General features: G+C 40.2%; 1 protein-coding gene across 5 annotated transcripts in view; it reads right to left on the bottom strand.

Moving 5' to 3' along the window:
* fam13b (family with sequence similarity 13 member B) overlaps positions 1–23,181 on the bottom strand; it is a 61,035-nt gene that overhangs the window by 24,370 nt on the left and 13,484 nt on the right. For 4 of the 5 annotated variants that reach the window (XM_076103519.1, XM_076103517.1, XM_076103521.1 and 1 more), the window contains exons 2-7: positions 22,162–22,309; positions 20,915–21,124; positions 16,520–16,732; positions 15,303–15,480; positions 14,920–15,064; positions 6,742–6,869 (exon numbers count right to left, since the gene is read on the bottom strand). In XM_076103519.1, coding sequence (XP_075959634.1) covers positions 6,742–6,869; positions 14,920–15,064; positions 15,303–15,480; positions 16,520–16,732; positions 20,915–21,080 — 830 coding nt within the window. In that variant the 5' untranslated portion in view covers positions 21,081–21,124; positions 22,162–22,309. The remainder of the gene's footprint in view (positions 1–6,741; positions 6,870–14,919; positions 15,065–15,302; positions 15,481–16,519; positions 16,733–20,914; positions 21,125–22,161; positions 22,310–23,181) is intronic. The other variant, XM_076103518.1, reaches the window with a different exon arrangement.

Raw genomic sequence — 23,181 nt, 5'->3', positions numbered from 1 at the left:
GTGAGGTTGTCTCAGCCTGCGCTGCCTGTAGAAGTGCTGCAGTAAACATCCAGAACTCTGCTCAAATATATGAGCTTCTGATGTAACCAGGCAACAACCCCCAGGAGGACCAATGAGATGGCACGGGCTGAAGTTGGGAGCCAATCGTAAAGCAGGAAAGACTTCTGCGAGCCAATCAAGAGTCAGAAAGGGGAGGAGGTTTGATTTTGTTTTTGGTCATACACACACACACACACACACACACACACACACACACACACACACACACACGCACACACACAATCAGAGAAGCACACCTGTGTCTTTTATATCACCCTCTGAGAGCCTTTTCTAATGGCAGCTTCTCAGACAAACACAGGCATCAATACATTTGACAAACTATTGATTACAAAGAGAGACGGAGAGGAGTGTCAGTGATACCTAAAGAGCTGACCTGAGAATGAAGCAACACAGAGGATACAAATATGAATGCAAACAAAAGTGGGGAGGAAAACAGCACTGAGAAAGGAGGGAGAGGGGTAATCAAGTGTAATTAATGTGTTTCAAAAGTGCATTTCACAGTTAGGGGCCGTGTCCACTAAAGTGTTTTTTCCCCAGCTGAAAACAGCAGGTTCTCTTCTAAAAACGCCCCGGCTGGAAGAGCAATTTTTCAGCCGAGACGCTTTGGCAGCGTCTGGTTGCTTTGATACGGAATATCAGCGGAAGTATAAATGTCAGCAGAAGGTAGAGGACTCGCTCCGGCCCTCGCTCTGGATGAACAACGTCGGGAAGGAAGACGGCCCTCAAGGTCCGTGTGGCTAATAAGATTTTGTGGGCGAGGAAACATCTCGGCGAGTACCATTGTTTTGTTCAAATTCAAATCAACTTTATTATCCCACACGGGGACATTTGTTTGGTCCAGTGCTCCAGACATGAGGACACCATAAAGTCCACAGTAAAAACAATAGTCTAACATGCACAATAAGACCACAACATACTCATAATAAAAGACGGCGGATCACGTCTTTGTAGTAGGCATGTGTCCCGCCCCTCCTGCATTGGGTGGCTGGGTAAAAAGTGACACAGCACTTTCAACTTTTGTGCACACTCAGCGCCTCGTCAAATAATTAAAACAATACACTGGAATCCGGGTAGAACGCGGCGTATATCTGTAACTACACTGTATGTGTGATAATGTGAAGCGTATGAAGAACTCCAACACTCACGACTGAACCAAAGCAGTGACACGTCCCCCACAAGGAGGTTAAGTTCTTTTTGTCCTCATAATGTTTCTGTGTCAGACAGTGTGTCTCCAATAGGATAAGACTTCAGATTAACTTTTTTCAAATCAAATCATGCTTGAGATTATCCAGGTTTTACCACGCACTAAAAAGGGAGTTCTAACAATACGGGATTTGATAAAATACTTCAACAAAGAGGCGATAAAGACAAAGAGTATGAACAGAAAAACCTGAGATTACTTGATAAATTAAGCACATTTTGCTCGGACCAGAACAAGTCAGGTCTGTTTTACCAGAAAGAAAAACAGACTATTATTCTAAGATGCAATGCATGGCTTTCAGAGATGTCTGGCACCTCACTGTAGGAGACCGGAAGAGATTTGTTTAGTGCAGTTTAAGCGTCTTTGCCTGCGAGCCTTAGTGGAATAGTGCCCACTAAACAACCAGTCCAAATGTCTAAACCTGGAATCCTACATCATGTTCAAAGAATATTTACATGGTGAACGCACATTAGAAATAGAAATAGATTTAGTTATACTTCAATATAAGTAGGAGCCAGATACAATTTTTAATTTAAAAGAAAGTAATGGTTAGTTGCAGCATTAGTTGCTGCTATTGAATGTACCATGTACACTGATTTAAAGTGTTTCAACCTATGAATGAATCTACGAGGAATCCTGTTACGCCATCACACTTTCTAAACCGACAACATTCCACAAATTCCTCAAGGAAATAAAGAATAACTGTTATTCAACTTCGGTCTTTAATCATCAACTCGTTTTGTGTTGATTTTTCGTTCCTGGTACTTTAAGCCAAACTGTAATCTCAACATGTAACGTTATCGTCTGTGACTAACACAAAGAAGCTACAGTGGCAAGGTGTTGACACAAAGCGGCTTCAGCAGCAGCATGTGGGCTGACAATCAAAATGATTACTTTTTTCCCCCCCGTGAAGATGACGTAAGTGCTCCTTAGAAAGCCAGATAGAACGTCTGTACCGGGACTGTGGGTGAGAACTGATAGCACACATGGTGAGTGGTGCTATCTAGGTCAGTTAGTATATCGTATTACACATTGTGCCCAGTGCAGGGGCCCAGGCCTCGACACAATCGGGAAGTGAAGGGTGAGAGAGGCAGCAAAAGAAGGGCGTGACGTGATGACCGGCAGAAAAGAGAGAGAGGACTTCTTTATACATGTAATCGTAATATATACGAGTGGATGCTTTGAGTTTTAAATGTACCACACAATGATAGAGGCGTCTCTTGAGAACGGTCAACTATTGAATAGTTATGTTGTCTATATACATTACTATGCAACGTTATCATGCAGTGTGTACTACGGTATGTAAATATGCACATGGACTGTTTTCAACATTTTGAACATGTTTTGAGTTGAAAAAATGGTTTAAATTTGAAACCTACATTTTGAATAATCACATCGGACTACCTACACTATAGAGTACACTTCAAATTAGGCAAATCAAGTCAATGTACGGGCTATATAACTGGTTTTACTTTACTTTCAATTATTTTTGCACAATATTTCGTTTTCTTTTCATATTTTTCTATTTGTTTCTGTGTCAGTCTTATTTCATAAAGCAAAAAGTGTGTTGATCTATGAACTAGGTCAAAATACTGATACTGCACTGACCTATATACTGTGTTTATGTCTATGTATAAATCATGCAGACGTATATGATTCACCATATGTGGCAGCTATGCACCATATGGGATAGGGCACTGCTGGGCTGCAAGCAAGTCACAACACTAAAGAAAAACCAAAAACAGAACAGGGTCAACTATGAGACATGTTCATCAATCAAGCACCTCGTAAGGACTTTTCTGTCAAATATGCGTTTCCTTTTAAGACAAAATAAGGAAAGTAAGAACGCAACAATCGAGGAGGGTTTGGATGCATCAAAGCTCTTGCTTGCTTTTTGTCTGTCACAAACGTCATCAACACTGAGGACAGGGCGTCTCTTCTCTGTCCGTAAAAAGCAAAGGGCCCCTTTACACGGAACAATTAAGGTTAAATCTGTTTTATAATGTGTTTAAATTATATCTTCTGACCTGTTTTCTCCAGAGGTCTGATATTGCGTTTGAACTCAGACCGGAAAATCTATAAATCGTTCGCAAGTAGGGACACTTTCCAGTTCTCCCACCCTCTCCTTGCTCCCTCTCGGCCCTCCTCTGCCCCGTGACTCTTCCTCTCCTCCGTTAATCCATCCCTCCCTCCTGCTCCTCCTCATCGGGGGCCAGGAGTGCATCCCGAGAGTCCTCTGCCGCAGCCTGCCAGGATATTTCAGTGGCCTCATGTAAAATACTTTCCGATAGAAGCAGAGTAGAGGAGGGAAGTAGTAACAGGGGAGGCAGAGAGATCAGAAGAGAAATACCGTGGATTATATATAGATTTGAAATGAGCAGAGGCTGTCAGCATCTAAGGTGTGCGTGTGTGTGTGTGTGTGTGTGTGTGTTGGCTGTCAGAGTCTATTAAAGGAGCACTGCAACAGCCACAGAGGACAGACTTCCCTGTCTGTCAAGTGCTAGACAAACAACTCAGCCTCAGTTACAGTTGAGTCACTAGACGGGAACTTTCTCTCTATTTTAGAGCCGGCACAAACAAGTTCTGAGTCAGAACGACTGATGGAACACATGAAACAGCGAGCGATTCTCAGCACAAGGTAGACGAGGACTATATATGTAAACGGACTTATCAAAATCCTCGAGACAGTGCTTAAGGTTATAATTACTTTGGCGACGTTTTGAGAAAATGTAAATGGACACAAAATGAAGGATAACAAACTGAGACACAAGACAAAACAACAACCAACTCATTTTTCATTAAAATTGATATGTTTTTAAAACGGACCACACTCATCCCTTAAATTCACGAGACTGCTGGTTTGGAAAATGTTTCATAGGATGTCAAATTTTCCTCACAAAAAAAAGAACAAATTATCCTCAACTATAATTTTTAGATGATTACATGAAATAAAAAAATATTTTAAAATAAAAAAATATCAAAATTCTCTGGTTCCCTTTTCTTTTATGTAAACATTTGGGTCAAAAATCAAGGGTATTGGCTTTTTGGTGAGACAAAGAAGCTATTTTTATATTTCAACTTGGGCTTCAGGAGATCATGATTTGGATGTTTTCATCGTTGAAATTTATGAGACCAAACAACCCCAAAAAAATAATCATCATGTTAACTGGTATTCAAAATAAGCATTGCAGTATTTAACATGAAAAACACAGGAAAAATAAATATTGTTGGTCATTTTGTTCATAAAAGCTGTCGCTGAAAGTCTTTTTTTTACATTTACAGGATCAGAAGAGTAATCCATTATCAGTACAATTGTGTTTTTCTGAAAATCATCTCTGTCCCATAGGTTGTGCTGGAATTACTGAGCTTTCGGCCCACGTCTGAGATTTGTTACATGTGGAGCTGGAACTACAATAAGTGGGTTATACACAGAAGTAAACCCATTCCTTACATTTAGGTCAGATGAGAATATAGAGTAAGTCAGAGCTAGAAGTCAGAGTGCTTGATATGTTTAGCAGCTTAAACAGATCTGGGCGTACATTATTTAAATGGATTTATGGTGTAGGCTGTACAGTCTGTGTGCAGCAATAATCCTCCAGACCAGACATGAGGTTAGAAGAGGTCACAGGGACGATGGCTGCAGGCTAGCCACAGCTAACAGAGAATTAACACGAACTAGAACATGCGACTTAAAGGTAAAAGCGGTTTGGCCAGCGTTGTTTAATTTGAATAATTTGCTGCATGTAACCCCCCCCCCCCCCCCCCCTACATCTTCATCAGCATAATTAAATCTTTGAGTGCCAATGGACAACAGCTGCCTCCTAAAACCATCCACCAGTACAACACACACACAGAGGGGTCCTTTTGTGTTGCCCCACAAACAATGTATTAACTACTAAACCACTTAGATATCAAACAATGCAGACACCCACACACAGATGACACATACTGCAGCAGCCTGAGCTCTCTCGTTCTCCGAGACCTGATATATCATCACACAGAGTGCTGAACTCTGGCACAATGGGCAACTTGGCAACACGTTTAAAATGTAAATGTTGTCTTGATCCAGTAACGTCAACTATGCAACTTTTGTTCATGCTTTTGTCTCAGAGTTACAGTGAGAGCTATTGCATGTGCTATATGGTCTAAATCATGTGAGTGTGGATTATGGATTACTGTCTGTAATCATTTTAAAGGCCAGTGGGACTAGCAGCAAGACCCTGACACGAACACGAACACGAACACACACACACACACACACACACACACACACACACACACACACACAGATAAAGACAGAGGTAGAGCCCAGTGACTGTTGTAAAGCATCACAGCGGACTGATTTATTGCCCTACATTGCTTTACAACGTTGCCTTTATCTAACTGGTAGCCAGCCACTGAGCAACTAGGACACTGTGACTGCAGTGCACACGCTGCTGAACGAACACAGGTTTCTACAAAATTCCTGGTTTAAACAACTATAAATCAGGATCCAAAATGATTCGAAGTCTCCATATCAGGACAGTGACAACACAAAGCATAGCAGGTCACTAGGACAGCAGCATGGTTGTAATGGGATCTGGACACATATATCCATGATCACTTAAATAATAAAAAGGAACATCTTGCATTAATTCTTGACTGAAATTATTTATTTTCACAATAAAATGAATATTTAATTGACATAGCCCATACACTGCCCTCTTTAGATAGACAGGCGGTGAAATGTGTACGTGTCTATACGCAGGAGTCTGGGTTTAGTGTTCAGTAATCAACTTAAAAGGAGATCAAACAAATCAGAAGAACCTGAGAAGATCCTCATGTTCCTGCAGGAGGATTGAACTTCTGTGTCTGCGAGTGACCGACCCTTTGTCTTCTGGTTGGTCACCGACTACAGAACTCAAGCGCTGCATCTTTAAGTGTGACCACATGGAAACTACTGACTGTGAAAACGACCTAAAACACATGTTGGATGTTTGTATACTCATTACAATGTTCCAACAACTATGACATTGAATAATGAGCAGATGAACAAGTGTGGGGGACTCCTTTCTGGAGCAAAATTCTGGAACAATTGTTCGTAATTTGAATCTGGAACGCAATTTAGAAACTACATTCCTTATAACACTTAGATTAATTCTTAACATACACCAACTAATAAACATGTAGCTAGTTGACTACTGACTACTTCCCCGCATCACAGACCATATATGAATATATTTAATATATGAATGCCTCTAGACAATGATGAGGTATTCTAATAACTCATCCATGATACAACAAACAAAACCTGTGTCGATCAGAGAGAAAAGCAGCAGATATTTAACTATGTAACTTTATTGTGCTGGTTTTTAAAATCCACTTTGGGACCTCGGTCACATGTCATGTCCTCTCTCAATATGTCCTCCTCAATACAAGGTGAGAATAAAAGAGAATAACCCATCTTATCTAATAATATAAGATAAGTCGTGATGCCTCACCTGGCTGAGGGGCTGTCGTCAGTGTGTGTGTGTTGTGGTGAGTCAGAGGAGACGGGACCCTCCTCTCCGTCCTGGGGCAGCTCTTCACATTCGGCCTCGCACTTCTCATCGTCCAGCAGCTCTGTGATCTGAAATATGGAGGACACAAAAGGTTATTATACCTAAAATATATATATATATATATATATTTTTTTTTTTAGGAAAAAGCATGTGAAGACATTGCTATTTATAGAACAAAAAGGTTTATGGTCTAGTTACTAATCTGCAATTGTTATTTTGGAGAGTTGATTTGGTTTCTAAAGACATGTTAAACTAAAATGGAGCAAATATAAAATGTGTGTCTGCACCTTCATTGACACTTTAACGGCCTCATGAGGAAGACCAGTGAAGAAGAAAAAAAGCATCAGTTCCAGGACTTCTATGAATTAAAGAGACTAAAATCATGTTAATATGTCTATGATAATAAATATTTATTTATTTGTATATTATTACTAAAGTTGTCTTGGCTAGCAAATTTCTAACATCAGTGTTCACGTATAAGAACTTTTATTAAAAAAGGACATTGGAAATTGATTCCGACCAATACACCAATACAAATCATTTTATTTTGGTGAGGTGAGAGGAACGGTCCAGAACAGACATCAGCAGAAAAGATGTATGGTTGGATAGATTCAAGGAAAGGTGGTGAAATTACAGTTTGTTCCGTACGACATTTGAATATACATGAAGCTAATGAGTAACACACTGACACCACAGATACAGATACAGATAAGCAGAGAGATAAAAAACAAACGGAAATCTTTTCCTTGGAAGGACATCATTACAGATTGCAGGAGGCTTATTTCTGCACACCAACTGTCAGAGCTACAGTAACATGGAGTTGTGATGAAGAGTTCTGGACCACTTTACAAGGTCTTGGTCTTGGTTCCACCTGGGTTAAAACAAAGTCATGTACGGACATGTGAAGGAGAAGAAGCCTCTTAAATCCTAAGGACTCTACCAACTAATAATCTGTATAAATGGAAATACAGATGCCTCATGATGATAAATTAGACGGTGATACACTGCGACATGGTGGTTAAATGCATCCTGGCAAACCTCCGGGGGAGAACTTTAGATAGATGTCAGAGTCTCCCCTGGCACACACTGGACATTTAATAATGACGTCCATGACACAAATAACTCTAAAGCACTTTATCACATAGCACTTTAAAATATTACGTACAGCACTTTCTTATTTAGCCCTTTGCATATCTACACATCTATGTTTATATTTATGTATTGAAATAAAAGCAAGATAGAGGAAAGGGAGGGAGGGGTGGAGGGATTAAAGTAGGACTAAAATCAACTTCATGTACTCATGCATGCGAGTCGAATTATAAATAATGTAATGAGGCAAAGTAGTCCTCACACTATCAAAACTATTTTACCGCTCGATATGAAATGAAAACTTTGTAATATATATATTAGGTCAATGCAATAGAGTGAGTGGGAGAAGAAGACGGGAGAAAGGCAGAATAAGAGGAGTGATAGAGGGCAGAAGGTAATGAACCAGACAGTAGACAGAGGGAGGAGGAGAGGAGAGAGGGGAGACGGATGATGGAGAGAGAAGGGGAGGGTAGTAAATATGTAGACAGAAATAACATACAGACAGCTGATGGCATGTGAACAAGACACAAACAGAGATCCTTGGGCAGTACTTCACCGATGATAAATAGTTCCTTTCCATATTTATTCTGTAATATCGTCAACTGATACAAACGCTACTGATTCGAGCTATACCCCTGATAAAAACAGCTGTTTCATACATTTTTTTTAATCTTGCTTGTAGTGTGAATACATTTGAAAAACTCAACATTATCTTTATCATCATTTATTATCATTTCCAGAAATGATGACCCGGTTACTCTAGATAATACACAGACGTTGTTGTGAGCGGTTTCCTGTTGGAACTATTTTCTTTCTGTTTATAGTTTATAGCCGCTCATCCACCAGTAGATGCACAATATCTTGGTCATGATTTCTTTAGCGAGACGTTGCTGTTTTTTTATATTTCTTTGGCCCTTTGAGCTCCACAAGCCGAGTGCCGTATAGTCTCATTGTATTTGAGAGAAGGCAGACATCTCTACGGTCGATATCTCCAACACACACACCAAAACAATTTAGTCTGATAAATAACAGTATATGTAAGAGGAAACGTATGTATTTTAAAAATGAACTGGAGGAAACATGGGTTCAGGGTCCCGATGAAGATTCGTCACCGTGAGACTTTCTTCTCCTCCGTTTGTCCTCGTCTCTGCTCTCCTTCTTCCTTCTCTCCTTCACTCTTCCTCTCAACAGCAAGCGCCCATCTGCCGCTGTCACTGTGTCGTTGCTACGGCAACACCCATTTCCAAGAGCTCTGATTGGCTGTCGGGGAATTATCGTCACATTGTGCAGATTATGGAGGATGACACACGAAATTCCTCTAAGTATGCGAGTGCGTGATTAGATAAAGAAGTCCTGCGCTGAAACAGCTTCACTCATTGTTTGTATTTTCCTCGCGGTCAGAACATTAAATAGTTTCTCAAATTGAACTTAGTGAGTGAAAACGAGCATCTTTGTAGGTAGACGTCAGTTAAATGTTCACTAAATCGTGTGAAAAGCTGAGAGATAATGATGAACCACCACGCCCTCCAATCCAGACTTGAACTAAACTTCAACATTTAGTTTTGAACAATTAGAACCTCAGTTTCATATATTAACATCATTTAATGGTGACTAGTAATATCTTAGTTTGACATGTCCCAAAATATAATTAAGATAATTTAAAATCTGTTGAATAAAAGATTTTCGCTTCATTTAATGAAGTCATTTAAATTAATTAAATTTAAATTATGATGAGAAAGAACTACTTTAAGTTATGAAGTTGAGTTTCAACTTATAATTTAAGTGAAGATATCTTTCGTGTATATATACTAATGCATCATATAACCGCAACATCTCGGTTCAATTCTTTAAAAATAATAATAATAATAATTCAAAAAAAAAAAGTTATGATTTTAATCAATTATTTAAACTGAACGACAGATAATTATAATAATATTAATATTAATATAATATCTATTATTATGACAAGCAGTTAGAGATACCATCTCTCCATTAAATCAAACTAAAAATCAAACAATCATCATTCAGATAAGATTTTCTGAGAGAAATTGTTCCTGATTTCATGGGCAGAATAAAAATGTCCCAGATTGTGAGACCTAAGGATGTTGATTGAAAGTCTGATCTGCAATATCATGTCAAATGTATTCAACGCTATTCACCAGTAATATGAACGGACGATGCAGCGAATATGACCTTGGATTATACGCCATCAAAAGCATATTCCATCACGGCCGCTGATTTGTGAGACTCAAAAATGAGTCTGGATAAATAAAGAAGTCCCTTTGTGTGTAATCATTAAAAACCAGGAGTTGACGTAATGAACAATGGAACTTGAATGTATAACAGGCGTTCATTCAAGTGGTGTGAATGCGACTGAGGCTCTGCTCAGTTAGTTATCAGAGAGCCTTTGAGGTGATGCGACTATAATATTAAGAGGATACGAGTTGTTGAATCCTGAGTTGATGACCTGGAATGATCATTCAGAGAGCTGCAGATATAATCCTCTTATTAAAGACTGTGGAAAATCATGCTAACTCACAAATCTGAGCTTAAAAAAAAAAAGAAGTTGCTGCGTTGATTTGGCTTTTTGATACAAGAGTACATCTGTGTGTGTGTGTGTGTGTGTGTGTGCGTGCGTGCGTGTGTGTGTGTGCCCGTGCCCGAGTGGGTATAAAGACGGGGCAGAAAGTGCTCTGGAACAAAAGGTCCTGGCCTTGGCCCTGGTTTAGTGGTCCGGTCCAGAGTTTCAGGACGGAAAACGGAGAAAACAATCCCCACTGACATCATTAGTGGGCCAAGAACACAGAACAATGACAACTGACTGGGGCTGACATTTCAAGTCTCAAAATGTCTCAAAGGATCTTTTGTACCTACCCTACATTCTGATGTTAGATTGGTAAACACCAATTCAGTCGATGCATTGTATAAAAAAACTTCCAGGTTACTGGCATCTCACAGGTTTTCACATAATTTCAACCGTTGATGTGAAAATGTAATATTTATGATTTGTTTCCCTTCACTTTTGAATGCAATAGCTGCTAGTTTCATTTTCCTTTTTTAAGAAAACTTTGCATGGGAAGTACCCGAGTGTTGCTGTAATATTCAGGAGTTTTGTTTGTGTACGTGAAGGGTTGGGTTTTTTATTCCTTTTGTTGTTTACATTAGAAACACAAGGTCTCTGCCTTGACTTCTGTTACAAAGCCAAGTTCTGTACACAAGGGGAATACAGAAGAAGCAATGCAGTCACCACCAGTTTTACAATGTAGTCCCTGTGAATACTGTTTATTTATCTGGATCTGGGACGTGTGCTGGCTGATGCAGAGAAGCTGACCTACTGTAGTTTTTGTTGTCATTACATCTCCACTGCAATCAATTAATCGAATGCTCTGACACAAAAGAATGTGGGGCTCATCGTAGGACTGCAATAAGCCCATCCAATCATTGCTTTCGGCCCGAATGTAATGAAATCTGCCAGCCTGGGTATATTCTGGCCGTACACTCAATGTTCGTCACCGTATTTTTCCACAAGCTGCTGGCCTAACAGGTTTGAGTGTCTGGGTGAGGAAGGAATGTCACTAAAAATGGCCCGGTGTGAACAACTAATCAAGCTGAAATAAACACCTGAATAGTCAATTCTGAGGGGAGATCAAACAGTGTGTTTCGTGCTCATTTTTGCGTGACTGTACTGTTTCCTTCCAGCAGTACCACTGGAGAGGAGCCCTCTGGCCTACCGTTCCCGCAGTGAGTGGGCTGTGGGATCTTTTCCTCATCTTTAAATCCAAATGTGTTAGAAAGTGATTTTCAGACGTTCATATTCTCTGAAAACCACTCGCAGTAAATAAATCAATAATGCGGCTGTGCAACACTTGATGTGGAAAAAACAGTGAATGTGTGTAGGTGTGTGTGTGCTCATACTACATGTCTCACAAGAAGTTGTGCCTTTACTTCTTAAATTGCACACATGCAGCATTTAAAGTGTTTTGCTGGATATTCACAGGATCATTCATGCAGCATGAGTGAGAATTGAAAATATAAGGAGGTGTGCTGCTTTGATCTTTTACCCCAAAGATCAACGTGCATTTAATTTTCTCTCTGAGCATTCTTCACCTCGTGCTTACGTGGCGTTTATGTTAACACAACTGCTTTCAGACTTGTGTGGGCGCTTCTCTAAAATCAGAACTAGTAAGATTACCTTTGTGACTTCGGGTCTTATTCAGACAGGAGACCGACGTGTCAAATTGCCATCACACTGAGATTCAGTGGCCAAATTAAATCATCATCGTCATTTTTTTCTACAGCAACAGTAGCCCTGAAAGCACTAGCTTATTGAGATGGGACACCTTGCTTACTTCTCATATTTCACTACACACTGGTTCTGCTTTGTTGATCAATCTCCAAAAGGTACGAGTCAGAACCGAGCATGTTGCTTTCTAATGCGAGAGGATGCAATGATCACTAGTTTTCTGCCTCGTGGGCTGAGGAATCAAAACAGTCCAGCCATTGCGCCAAGCTAAAAATAAAAATGCCACGTGCTATCTCAGTACTGAACGCACAGCTATGATGACATTTTATATTGTTATTTAAAATAAGTGAATGAGTTGTGATTACAGTTATTTTCCCCCTACTTTGTCCGGATACTCGGACACAAAAAGCTTCTTTAAACCCTGAATCAAAACAAACACACCCACCGGTAGCATCTTTGCAACAAGCCTCGGCACAGCCTCGCTCTATCCTAAACAATAATTGAAAGGACTTACATTTTTGCCAACAAACAAGCCAAAATCCAGTTTGGCACTTCTCATTGTTAGATCCACGCCAGCCTCATTGAGCTTCAAAGTTATGCCGAAACATGCTATGACACGACAAACCGTCTTTGTCTTTCTCCCTCCATGTTTCACGTGCTTCCATCTTTTACAAAGTCTCTCAGTATGTTAAATGTAGCATTGTCCATTATTTCTGTAGTTTATTCTAATTGTTCTAACTAACCTCTGTGAGGTGTTTGGAGCTTACTGATTAGTCTGGAAGCATGTGTGTCTCTTGTGTGAAAGCAGGTGTGTGTGTGTGTGTGTGTGTGTGTGTGTGTGTGTGTATATAATCCCCTTCATGAGGGTTTGTTCACAGCGATCCATCCCCAGTGTAGTGCAGGGGCTGGAGGTGTGAGCTGCATGGTTACATCATCGCCAGCTTCTTTTCTTATCTCCCTCGCCATCTCTCTCTCTCCCTCTGTTTCGTTCTTCCTTTTCTCTCTCTGCACTCTCGCCGTTTCTCCCCCATCGTTCTGGACGTTTTTTCTCCCTCTACCTCTCTAAACCACCCACTATTTTGCCCTCTGTGTTACATAAGACACAGGGATCAGCGCACAGATGATTTGTCTTTACAGATTTTTTTCTCACCGTCCCTGCTGCTCATTTTTCTGCTCTTTCTCACTATTCTGTCTATTGGTAATGTTGTCCTCTATATTCTCATTCATCTGACACGCCATGCAATAAAAACAACAACAAAGACAAAGAAACGGAATTCGTAAAATAAAAACAAAATTCAAAGAGCTGCATGAAAGACATTTCTTCTTCTTTTTCTACTGTTGATACAATCTCAATATATTTATCTTTCTCTCGTAAGCCAGTAAGTTTGTTTTCTTGAATAAGGGAAGGATGTGACAGATGAGGACTCCAAGGAGTCTAGATTACAAGGGAAGCAAAAATGAAAATATGTTTCCTGCGACAGTGCAGAGTCGTTAAAATAGATAAACAGCTACAAAGTGATCAGTGAAGGAAGATGGAAAGAAACAAAAAAAAGCAGGCAGTTGAGTGTAACTGAAAAGGTGACTTACTGTAGATACTGTGACTGTTTGTAGCCTTAAACTTCAACATTTAAATATGATCTTTACAGAGCCCCTGCTGTGTTGAGATTGTGCTCTTAAATGGCAAAATGAGATAAAGCTTAAGGGTAATTATTGTCTTTGTGTGCATGTTATCATACATTAACACAATGTAATCAGTGCACTGTAAAATGAAATGTTACCTATGTTATTCTTTGAGATGCCGGCCCAGCAGTCACGCTGTGTTGCTGGGAAACAGGGGAAATGCCTCTGAGTTTAGTCTGCCGGTCACGTTCTCCGTGTTCAACGCCGACGTTAAGACACAGAATGGTATATATATATAGTTCAGCTCAGTCAAACAGCTCACTCACTAAACCACATCCGTACTCTGAACTCTTAAGACACCTCGGCATAGTGTGTGTGGGTGTGTTTGGGTGTGTCTCTTCTAGATTCTTCTGAAAAGTATTTTGCTGACGGAAGAACTTTCTGTTCAGTAATACTATGCACGGTACTACAACAGCTAGAGGAAGTGATTACTGACATACCTAAACAACACAAGTGCTTCCTGAACTGCTGCAGCTAACCAATACTTCTCACTGTGGTTTGTTTCACTGGAAGAGATTTTTGTTTCTAGATAAGATGAAGTCATTTAACCTCAATGTGATTCCTAATGTGGCCTGCTCGCATAAGATTTACAAACTAGTGTCTCTGGAGTCAATTCTTGAAATCTCTATAGAAGTTCTATCAGAAATCAAGCAGTATAAACTCACATGTTTCAAATCATAACAATGTTGACTTTTCCGTGAATTCACATCCAACTAAAAAACGATATAAAAACATATTGATCCCTCCACGTTACTCCATGTTTTCCAATGTTAACAAATACTTACAGAGTCATACACCATCATAAGTCATCCACTTAATGTGGGCTATACATACATTAAGCAATGGCACAAATATTCAGTGTATGCTATGTTGAAGGATTGGACAATCTTCCAGAGGTAAATCTGTATTACATCCTCGTCTTTCTCCTCAAAGCAAGCGTGAATTTGATGGCAACATTTTAAGTTGTTCACTTTTCATAGAGAAGTTTCTCAACCCAGAAAGAATTTCACCCCTGACCCTGGCAGAGTTAAATGTTCCATTCAGAGATTAACTGAGTGATGGCTAGAGAAGATGAAGAAGTCAGACACAAAGGCGATGGGCAGTACCTGTTCATTGATGGAGCTGTAGTCGTTGGTGGTGGAGACGTCATCTTCCTCGGAGTCAAACAGGCCCTCTTGGTTGTCCAGCAGCTCTGCCAGGACTCTGCTGACAGACTCCTGGTCTCGAAGGTCCTCTCCTTCTGTTGACAGACTGCAAACACAAGACGAGAGAAGCGTGTGTTGTATTGGTTGCACACTGCTTCCCACGGGATGTTAAATAACTACAATAACTGAATACATGCATGTGTAAGTGCCTCTGTGTGTATGCTCATCTGTATGTGCAAAGCATGCACTTGGTCTTAGCTCACAGTATCTGACAGCTCGAATTATTTTCACAATGATTGTGATTATTTAAGCAGTTATTAAAAAGCCCTAAACGGGCATCTTACTGGAAGATGTCGGGTCCGAAGACAGCGGCCAGCGTCCCGATGTTCCAGCTCTCCTGCTGAAGTGAGGCCACGCTGCCCAGGAAGCGGCACAGGAAACGCAGCAGGCCGTAGTTGAGTTGGGGAAGCTGCTGCAGCAGGTACTTCAAGTTTCTACACAGATCCTCTTCATTGCTGTAATCTGAAGGTTGTCAAAGAGAAGAAAACAAACGCTATGATTACATGTGAGTAATACGATTTATATACGCTGGAAAAGGCTGTTTATAATCATCATCACCGTTATAATAATATGCTTGATACATGCTGCTCTCAATGTTGCTACAAAGCTCCTTTTTTATTAGATATTGTGGAATGAATTATGGGTTATGTGTTCCTGCACGGTTGACCATAAAAATTCTTCACTAAAGAAAACATGCAGACACAGATAAGATAAACGTAGAATCCTCTGCGGGAGGTGAAATGAGGTGAAACAGGAGACGGCATAAGGGAGGAAAACGTAGCACTGTAGTAATGATGAGAATGATAAATGAATGACATGACATGGAGAGTCCCTGCAAACTCCCCCACTGCTGCAATCTGCATGACAGACACAGGAACTACCATCATCATGACAAGAGGATTGGAATAGATTATCTGTGATAAAAACAGAGGACAGGGCAGAGAGGAGGGACAGAAACAGAACAAATGTGGAAGTGGGAGATTTGTGGAGTAACACATGGTTAATGGACCATGTGTTACTCCACCTCTTAATTTGGTGCCTGGAATGGTCTGAGATGTACGATAATGAGGAAACCTGGATGTCAATTAGGCCATGAAGCTTAAAAGTTATTCTTAAAAATAAGAAATAATATGAAATATAATATAAGAAGGGAATACCAACACAACCTTTTCTATTAGAGGGTAGGTTCACATTTTCTATCTTCATACAATACTCACATGCCCATATAGTATGTACATTAAACGCATTATAGGTCATTACATTATTCTCAATGTAAATATGGGCATCATTAGTACCGTTTTACGATAAACAAAAAACACCATTTAGGTACTTGCAGTAGCAAAAAAGGGCTTTTGCAACAAGCAAAAATAACCTAAATGAACCAACCTAAAACTAAAGCACAAAAAAAGATCAGTTGATGGGTTCAAAGTGGATAAAAAGAGAAAGAGGGTGGGGTGACAGAGTGGGTGGAGAAATGGCCTGAGCAGTCCTCGTCACACACCTTGGTGAAGCTGTAGAATGTGTCCCTGTATCGCCGTTGGGATGACCGGCTCAGGAAGCTCCTGCAGGAAGAGTCGGAGCAGGCTGACCGCTGACGCCAGGTCCGCCTCCTTCTCTAGCTCCACCTCCTCACCACTGTCATAACGCTGCCGCAGCCAATCCACACGCTCTGCGTTGCCATTAACAAGGAAGAGCCCCTCCAGGTCCAGAAGACCTGGTGACACGTAACACATGACACAGCAAATTATTACTCTGGTTAAAGACATACTCATTACATACTTTTTTTATTTTTTAATCTTCAAATCATCAAATTTAATTTGTTTTTAAAAGGTTATTTCATTCCTTTGAACATCATTGCTGGAAAGATGGCGTAATCACAAACCTACTCCGTTAAGAAGCCACCTGCATTCATGCTTTAATCTCTAAAAAGAGGGCTTGGTTGTAGCTGGGCATGTAATATAAGTGTACAATGAAAGCATGGCTATAAGAAAACAATCCAGCAGGATAATAGTAAATATATCACTATACAAATTGTGTTCATCTGATAAACATCATGTCCAGGAACGTGCCAACAAGAACAATCATTTGTATCTTGCTGTGACTTCTAGTTCTAACAAGAACCACCTGAATGGAAACACCTGGTAAATACAGTGGGGTCATGGGATATTTCTGAGCTTTGGACCTAATGAGAAATCATCTGGACTAAAATAAATAACTGGCTGATGCGTTGATGTAATGGAAAACTGAGGGCTCCAAAGAATCAACCGGTAACTTATTCTAGTCTAGAAATGCAAACTTGAATTTGATACCCAGCTAATAGAAGCACAGGGATGTGTGTGTCAGTGTGTGTGTGTGCATACAAGTGCCTTTACATAATAAGGTATCAGTTCATCTTGTTTCATGGTATGTTCATATTATGTACTGTGTTGTCACATGAATCTCCTCTAATGCTTTCTCATGTTACAACAACTACTGCCGGTAGCTACTATAACAACTACTGCTCGGATTTGCACAAATTTAAATCAAGTTGATGTTCCATTACCTCGTTGCTATTCTTGGCTTGCTTTAGTCCTGACAAAAGCTAAACGCAACAATGGAGAAAATCTGGTGCAGTGTGAGGATGCCGATCGGCCTGTTTGGGTAAATTTCCCCGTTGGTTCCAGAAGAAGACGGTTGACCAATGGAGCTTAAAAGGAGCTCAGCATGCTTCAAACAACCTAGTTTGTATGTAGAGCTGTCTGAACAGGTTGTCTAAAGGCAAAAGTGTTTATGTCTCTTCCAAACAGCCAAACTCGAGGGCTTTGCAAAAAGAGCTGCAAAATGTGATGAATCGTAGAAATGGGGATAACGAAGCTCACTTTTCGGACACTATCCTCGGAGGAATTCATGGTTTTGCACTATATGAAAAAAAGAGAGCTTGACTGCATACTTTCTCTCCTACAAACCATAGTTCCTCCATTAACTGCTCACAACAAGGTCTGCGGATTTCCTCGAGTAACCAGGTCATGATTTATGGAAATAAAAATTGCTGTTGAGTTTTTCAAATGTATTTTTTGGGTGATTTGAGTGCCATATAGTCCCATTATGTTCAGGAGAAGACAGACATCTCTTCGGTCGATATCCCCAAAACTAGGCAACTCGAACCAAAACAATCAAGATTGATAAATAGCACAGCAGGTCATTTTTTGGGGGGATTTTGAGGTTAACTGTCCCTATAAAGGCCTTCAGTGATTAATGTCTTAGAGTAATTATTAGTCATCATGAATACAGAAGTAGGGCTGGACAAACATCAAGATACTTTGGACCAAACACCTCGATATTGTGATGACATTGTAGGGTTGACTATTGGTGCACTAAAAAATATTTACACAACGAGATATTTAATAGGTTTCAGTAATGTGGACATAATGACATAACAACAGCCCTATTGAACGCTGTTAAAATAACTTGTTGAACTTGTATTAGCGATGTAATCTTTCACAGATGCCGCAGCTTTGGTCCGACACGCCTTCAAGTGCTTTCCATTTCCAGTCTCTGTCTTACATCAGATTACCTTTTTACTTCATATTTTAAACACTCTGCTGCTTCTAAAACCTCAGACATCACACACAAATCAAACAGGGGAGATGAAGGCCTTCTCACCGGCTGAATAACTTCTGAACTGGCAGCAGCGCTCTAATTAATGCGCCAGCAGAGGTCCGGGAGGATTAAAGACTTATTACATAACCTCATGTGGTTGAGCGGGCCCCGGGTCACTCAAACCACCAGCCTGCTTCACTGGTCACTTGAGTGGAATTGAAGTGAAGATTCATTTCAATAGTTAAAAAAAACAAAAAACGTAGCCACAGGCTGGACATGTTTTACAAGAAAATGTCTTTTGTGTTATTTCACAATAGTACTGATAAGGTTCACAACCTCCAGGCCATAATACAACACCTCTCCAACACCCTTTCTATTACTTTATATACGATATGTAGATGCATCCAGTATGTCCAGGATCCAGCTGGCCTGTCTTGTAATCTTTAAATCTCAACTATAATTCCATATCGATTCTCAGGATACTTCCATTTATTAAGTAAATGCGAACCATTTAATGACTTTTCAGCATTTCCTTCATTTCATGGTTGGCCTTTTTTACAGCCATCAAATTGCTTCTAATGTGACACACAAAGTAAATCAATTCTACAAATTAGTCTCTGCATGCATTTGCAATTTTGCATTTAGGGAAACAAGTTAAACAAATCTAAATGGCTCAGTTTCTCCATTTCTCCGTGGTTCACACCAACAATGCATCCTTAGCACAGAGAGGATTGATTGGTTAGGTATCTGGCTGAAGGCTTTATGAGTTATGTAACACAAAACTGGTACTGATGGTTCTACGTAGCCAGTATCACCACCAGCTAAATGCAGATAAATTCGGTCTGTGGCTGGTTAGTTTAAAAACTTCAATTTGGCTACAAAAGTCACCCCTTTTTTATCACTTTTAGCATCTCATCCTTCAAAGCAAGACATCTGAACTGCCAACCTGCTCTTATAAAGACGGTGACATAAGACTGAAGTTCCTGCTCTGCGAGGCCTGAAGAGAAATGTTCCAGGGGGTATGTGGGAAAGCCCCGGGGACAATACTTTGGTGGGTTCCTCTCTTCACTGTTAAGCTCATCTGTTTTCACAAGCGGCGCTGCAGTTGAGAGGTCTGTTATATAATAAAGAAGGAAGTGGACCGTGGATCTGTCTGCCGGTGCACTCAGAGTTCATCTTATCACATAAACTGGATCTCCACTAATGACATATTTTGGTTTATCGTGATGCAAGGGCAGTCAACAGCAGCAGGGTGTGCTTTGGATTACTGAAACATTAAACAAGGCAATGAGATGTAACTGAGCACTCAGAAGTGTGTACTTAGAAGTGATAAGTGAGACAAAAATAGTGGCATTCAAGATGGGCTGAAACTGGTATTGGTCTTAATCCTGCTCTCCCATTTCCATCTTAAATCAAGTGAAATGTTACTATGATCAGTACAATTCCATGAAGGTACAAAGACCCGTCTTACTCTACTGGACACAGGCTAAAAGAGCTGCTGTGGCTCAGAGGGTAGAGCCTGTGGTGCTTTAATCACAATGTTGGGCGGTTCCAGCCCCTCCGGTCCACCTGTCAAAGTGCCGCTGAGCGAGACTCTGATCATCAAATTGCTCCTAATACTTGGTTAATGGGTTAAATGCAGAGGCCGTATTTCAATAGCTGAGCTGTCTACAAACTGTAAGTGACTAATTAAATAAAGTTTAAGGTATTAACGAATCATTCCTATTTTGACAAAATGTCACATTTCTAAATTCAAATTTCGCTCCAAACGAAAGCTGAGATGAATAAAAAAAGAATGCAGTGTTCCTAGAACACAGTAAATTAAACTGAAGGCAATTACAAGACAATGTAAGCTCTTAATACCTGCAGGGGATGTAGGTGCATATTAATAAAGTGCAATACAAGAACATTGAAATGTTAAAGATCTGTCATACAAAGAGAGTATTCTGAGGTTAGGCCAGAAGAACGTCCTCTCTTTGTACGAGCAGTTATATCACAACAGAGAAGAGTTTTTAGGCTTTGTAAAATCCAGTCTGCTTTGTTTTCCATAATATAAAAGCAGACTTTTATTCAGAGTGTAGCCGCTTTGATCATTTCCGGCATTTAAATTGACTGAAATTGTTGCATTGGTGTCATCAGCATCGGTTGATATTTTAGGTTAGTGAATATTAATTTGATGGAAACGATTTCCATACGAGTCATATATTGGATACAAAATGGTGTGAAACCAGCAAAAAAGTTGTGTGAATTTGGGGTTCAAGCATCCCTTCATCTGTGTGTGTGTGTGTGTGTGTGTGTGTGTGTGTCCATCACTCACCGTGCTCCTCGATGTAGTCGACGATGTCTTTGACCAGTGCAGGAACCTCATGGCCGCTGATTGTGTGCGTGCGTGTCACTTCCTCCAAAGGAACGCCAAAAACACGCGTGGTGCTGGCTGAGCTCCCGCCCTCATTGCCTGGCAACGGAGACACGCTCTTCCTCATGGCCGCCTCCTCCTCCTCACCACAGCCCCGCCAAGACCTCACGTCTTTAAGAGAATTAGACAAAAAGTCAGATAGAATGATTTTCAAAATAAAAGCCCTGGTCAAGGATTCAACACGGCTTAAAACATCACGTTTCATCTTTAGTCATAGACACACTGCCAAAAAGTGGAGAAAATCACTTATAGGGAGATCAGTTTTAAATTACATAAACACGATTCCATGTGGGTGAAAGTCAGTTGTTTTTACACTTTGTTTGTTACATAATCATCATTTTAAGGTCATTACTGAAATTAAACTCTCGTCCCTACAGTATTCGGCATAATGAAAGAGTCCTTCCATGCAAAGGCGATGCTGTGAATGCCTGAGTCAGACAATGGGATGGAAACCAATGCAAAGCAAGAATGTGCAACAATCATTTCTGTTCAAAGTTGCAAATAGGCCGTAGATATATCTGATGTAGAGCGGGGAGATTTATCATTTTTGTATCAAAATCCCAATGCAAACGAGTGCAATGATCAAACTGAACTTAATTCTGAGAGTGGATCAAATGGCACAATGAACTCTTGGCTGTTTCCTCTTCAATAGGCTCTCTGTATGCCATTTGTCCCACTGACATCTGGTCAGATAGTTTCCTCAAGAAAAAAGCACCACTGTGTATTGTTTTGAGTTATGAGAAAAAGAGTGGACTGTGATTTCTATTTTTCACTCTTTATGTTGGGCCAACAGAGGGGTGAATGCTTCTCTAAGAAAACAATCTAGCTTGTTGCATCGTGTCACTTTCGAAAAAGGTAGTGAGCAGCTAACTAGGAAGTTGTCGAGGGTAAATGACAGCTAGAAAGGAGGAGGAAGTGTAAACTCTGGGTTGAGGCTTGTCCTTTCAGTCTGTGAGGAACATGAATGTTAGCTCATGTGGTTAAAGCCTCAGTGTCTACACAACAAGTCTTAAAAAGTGAGTACTATAGTATAACAAATGTGCTTATGTGTGTCTCATCCAATCATTGTTTTGAAGTGAAGTGGGCCTTGCTCCAGCAACAAATATACCTGTGTGTGCGTGTGCGTGTGTGTGTGTGTGTGAACTCACCGTGTAGCAGTGAAAGTGTATCCTATCTTCTATTCCCTTAGCCAGAGAACCACCAAACCATCTATGGCTGCTTCAGGTTGTGGCAGAAGATGAGCCGGTAGTTCCTCATTGACGGACCGCTAATCCTTCTTGCAGGATTCTATTCTATCTACACAGAGGAGAGAGAGAGAGAGAGAGAGAGAGAGAGAGAGAGAGAGAGAGAGAGAGAGAGAGAGAGAGAAGCAAAAGAAAAAGGAGATAACGGCAGAATGGAAAGAGAGAAAAAGATGGAATCTGTAAGGCAACAGTCTCTAGTATGTTTACAAACATATAAAGCTACTTTATATTGTAACATAATGTTACATTGGTTCAATCTGTAACATATCTAAAGCTTTTAGATGTGCTGCTCTCAACCACTGAGGTCAAGTGTTTGCTGAAAAATACATTATGGTGCATAAGAAGAGATGCATACTACATTTGCAACAGCAACAACAGCAGCTGTTTTGGATAAAACTTAGCATCACTTAGATCGTATCACTTCTGATGATTCTGGTTCTTATCAAACTCTGGTACAGATTCCTACAATTCTTCATATTAACTCATATTAAGCAAAAAAAGAAACATCTGTATTTTCAACTGTCATAATCAGTAATGTGTCATAAATATCTTTGCACTGAGCAATAATACAAACTTAACTTTCTACATCACACTAATCGAAAATAAGATATATAAAATGAATGCTGGAAACAAAGACACTGGCTGCAAAATAATGTGTGAACCAGTTAATTACTTCTGTGCCATAAGCGATTACCAGCACCTCGTTAACACAGCAGTTGACTCCATCACGGACGGCAGATTAGACCGTTTGTTTAAACAAAGAAAGAAAATCAACACGGCATTGACTGCTTATTAATAATAATGAATAATTAACACATGCTTACTCAACCACATGCAAAATACTTTTTCCAAAATTGGCCGCGGATGACCAATGCAACACAAAATGTGTGCAAAGGATTGCACAAAGGAAATAAAGCAAAGACA

Source organism: Anarhichas minor, unplaced genomic scaffold (genome assembly GCF_050575085.1).
Source record: "Anarhichas minor isolate MPS153535 unplaced genomic scaffold, ASM5057508v1 ptg000028l, whole genome shotgun sequence".
Lineage (NCBI taxonomy): Eukaryota > Metazoa > Chordata > Actinopteri > Perciformes > Anarhichadidae > Anarhichas > Anarhichas minor.
Note: the sequence above shows the minus strand (reverse complement) of the source record. Positions and strands in the feature narration are given on the sequence as shown.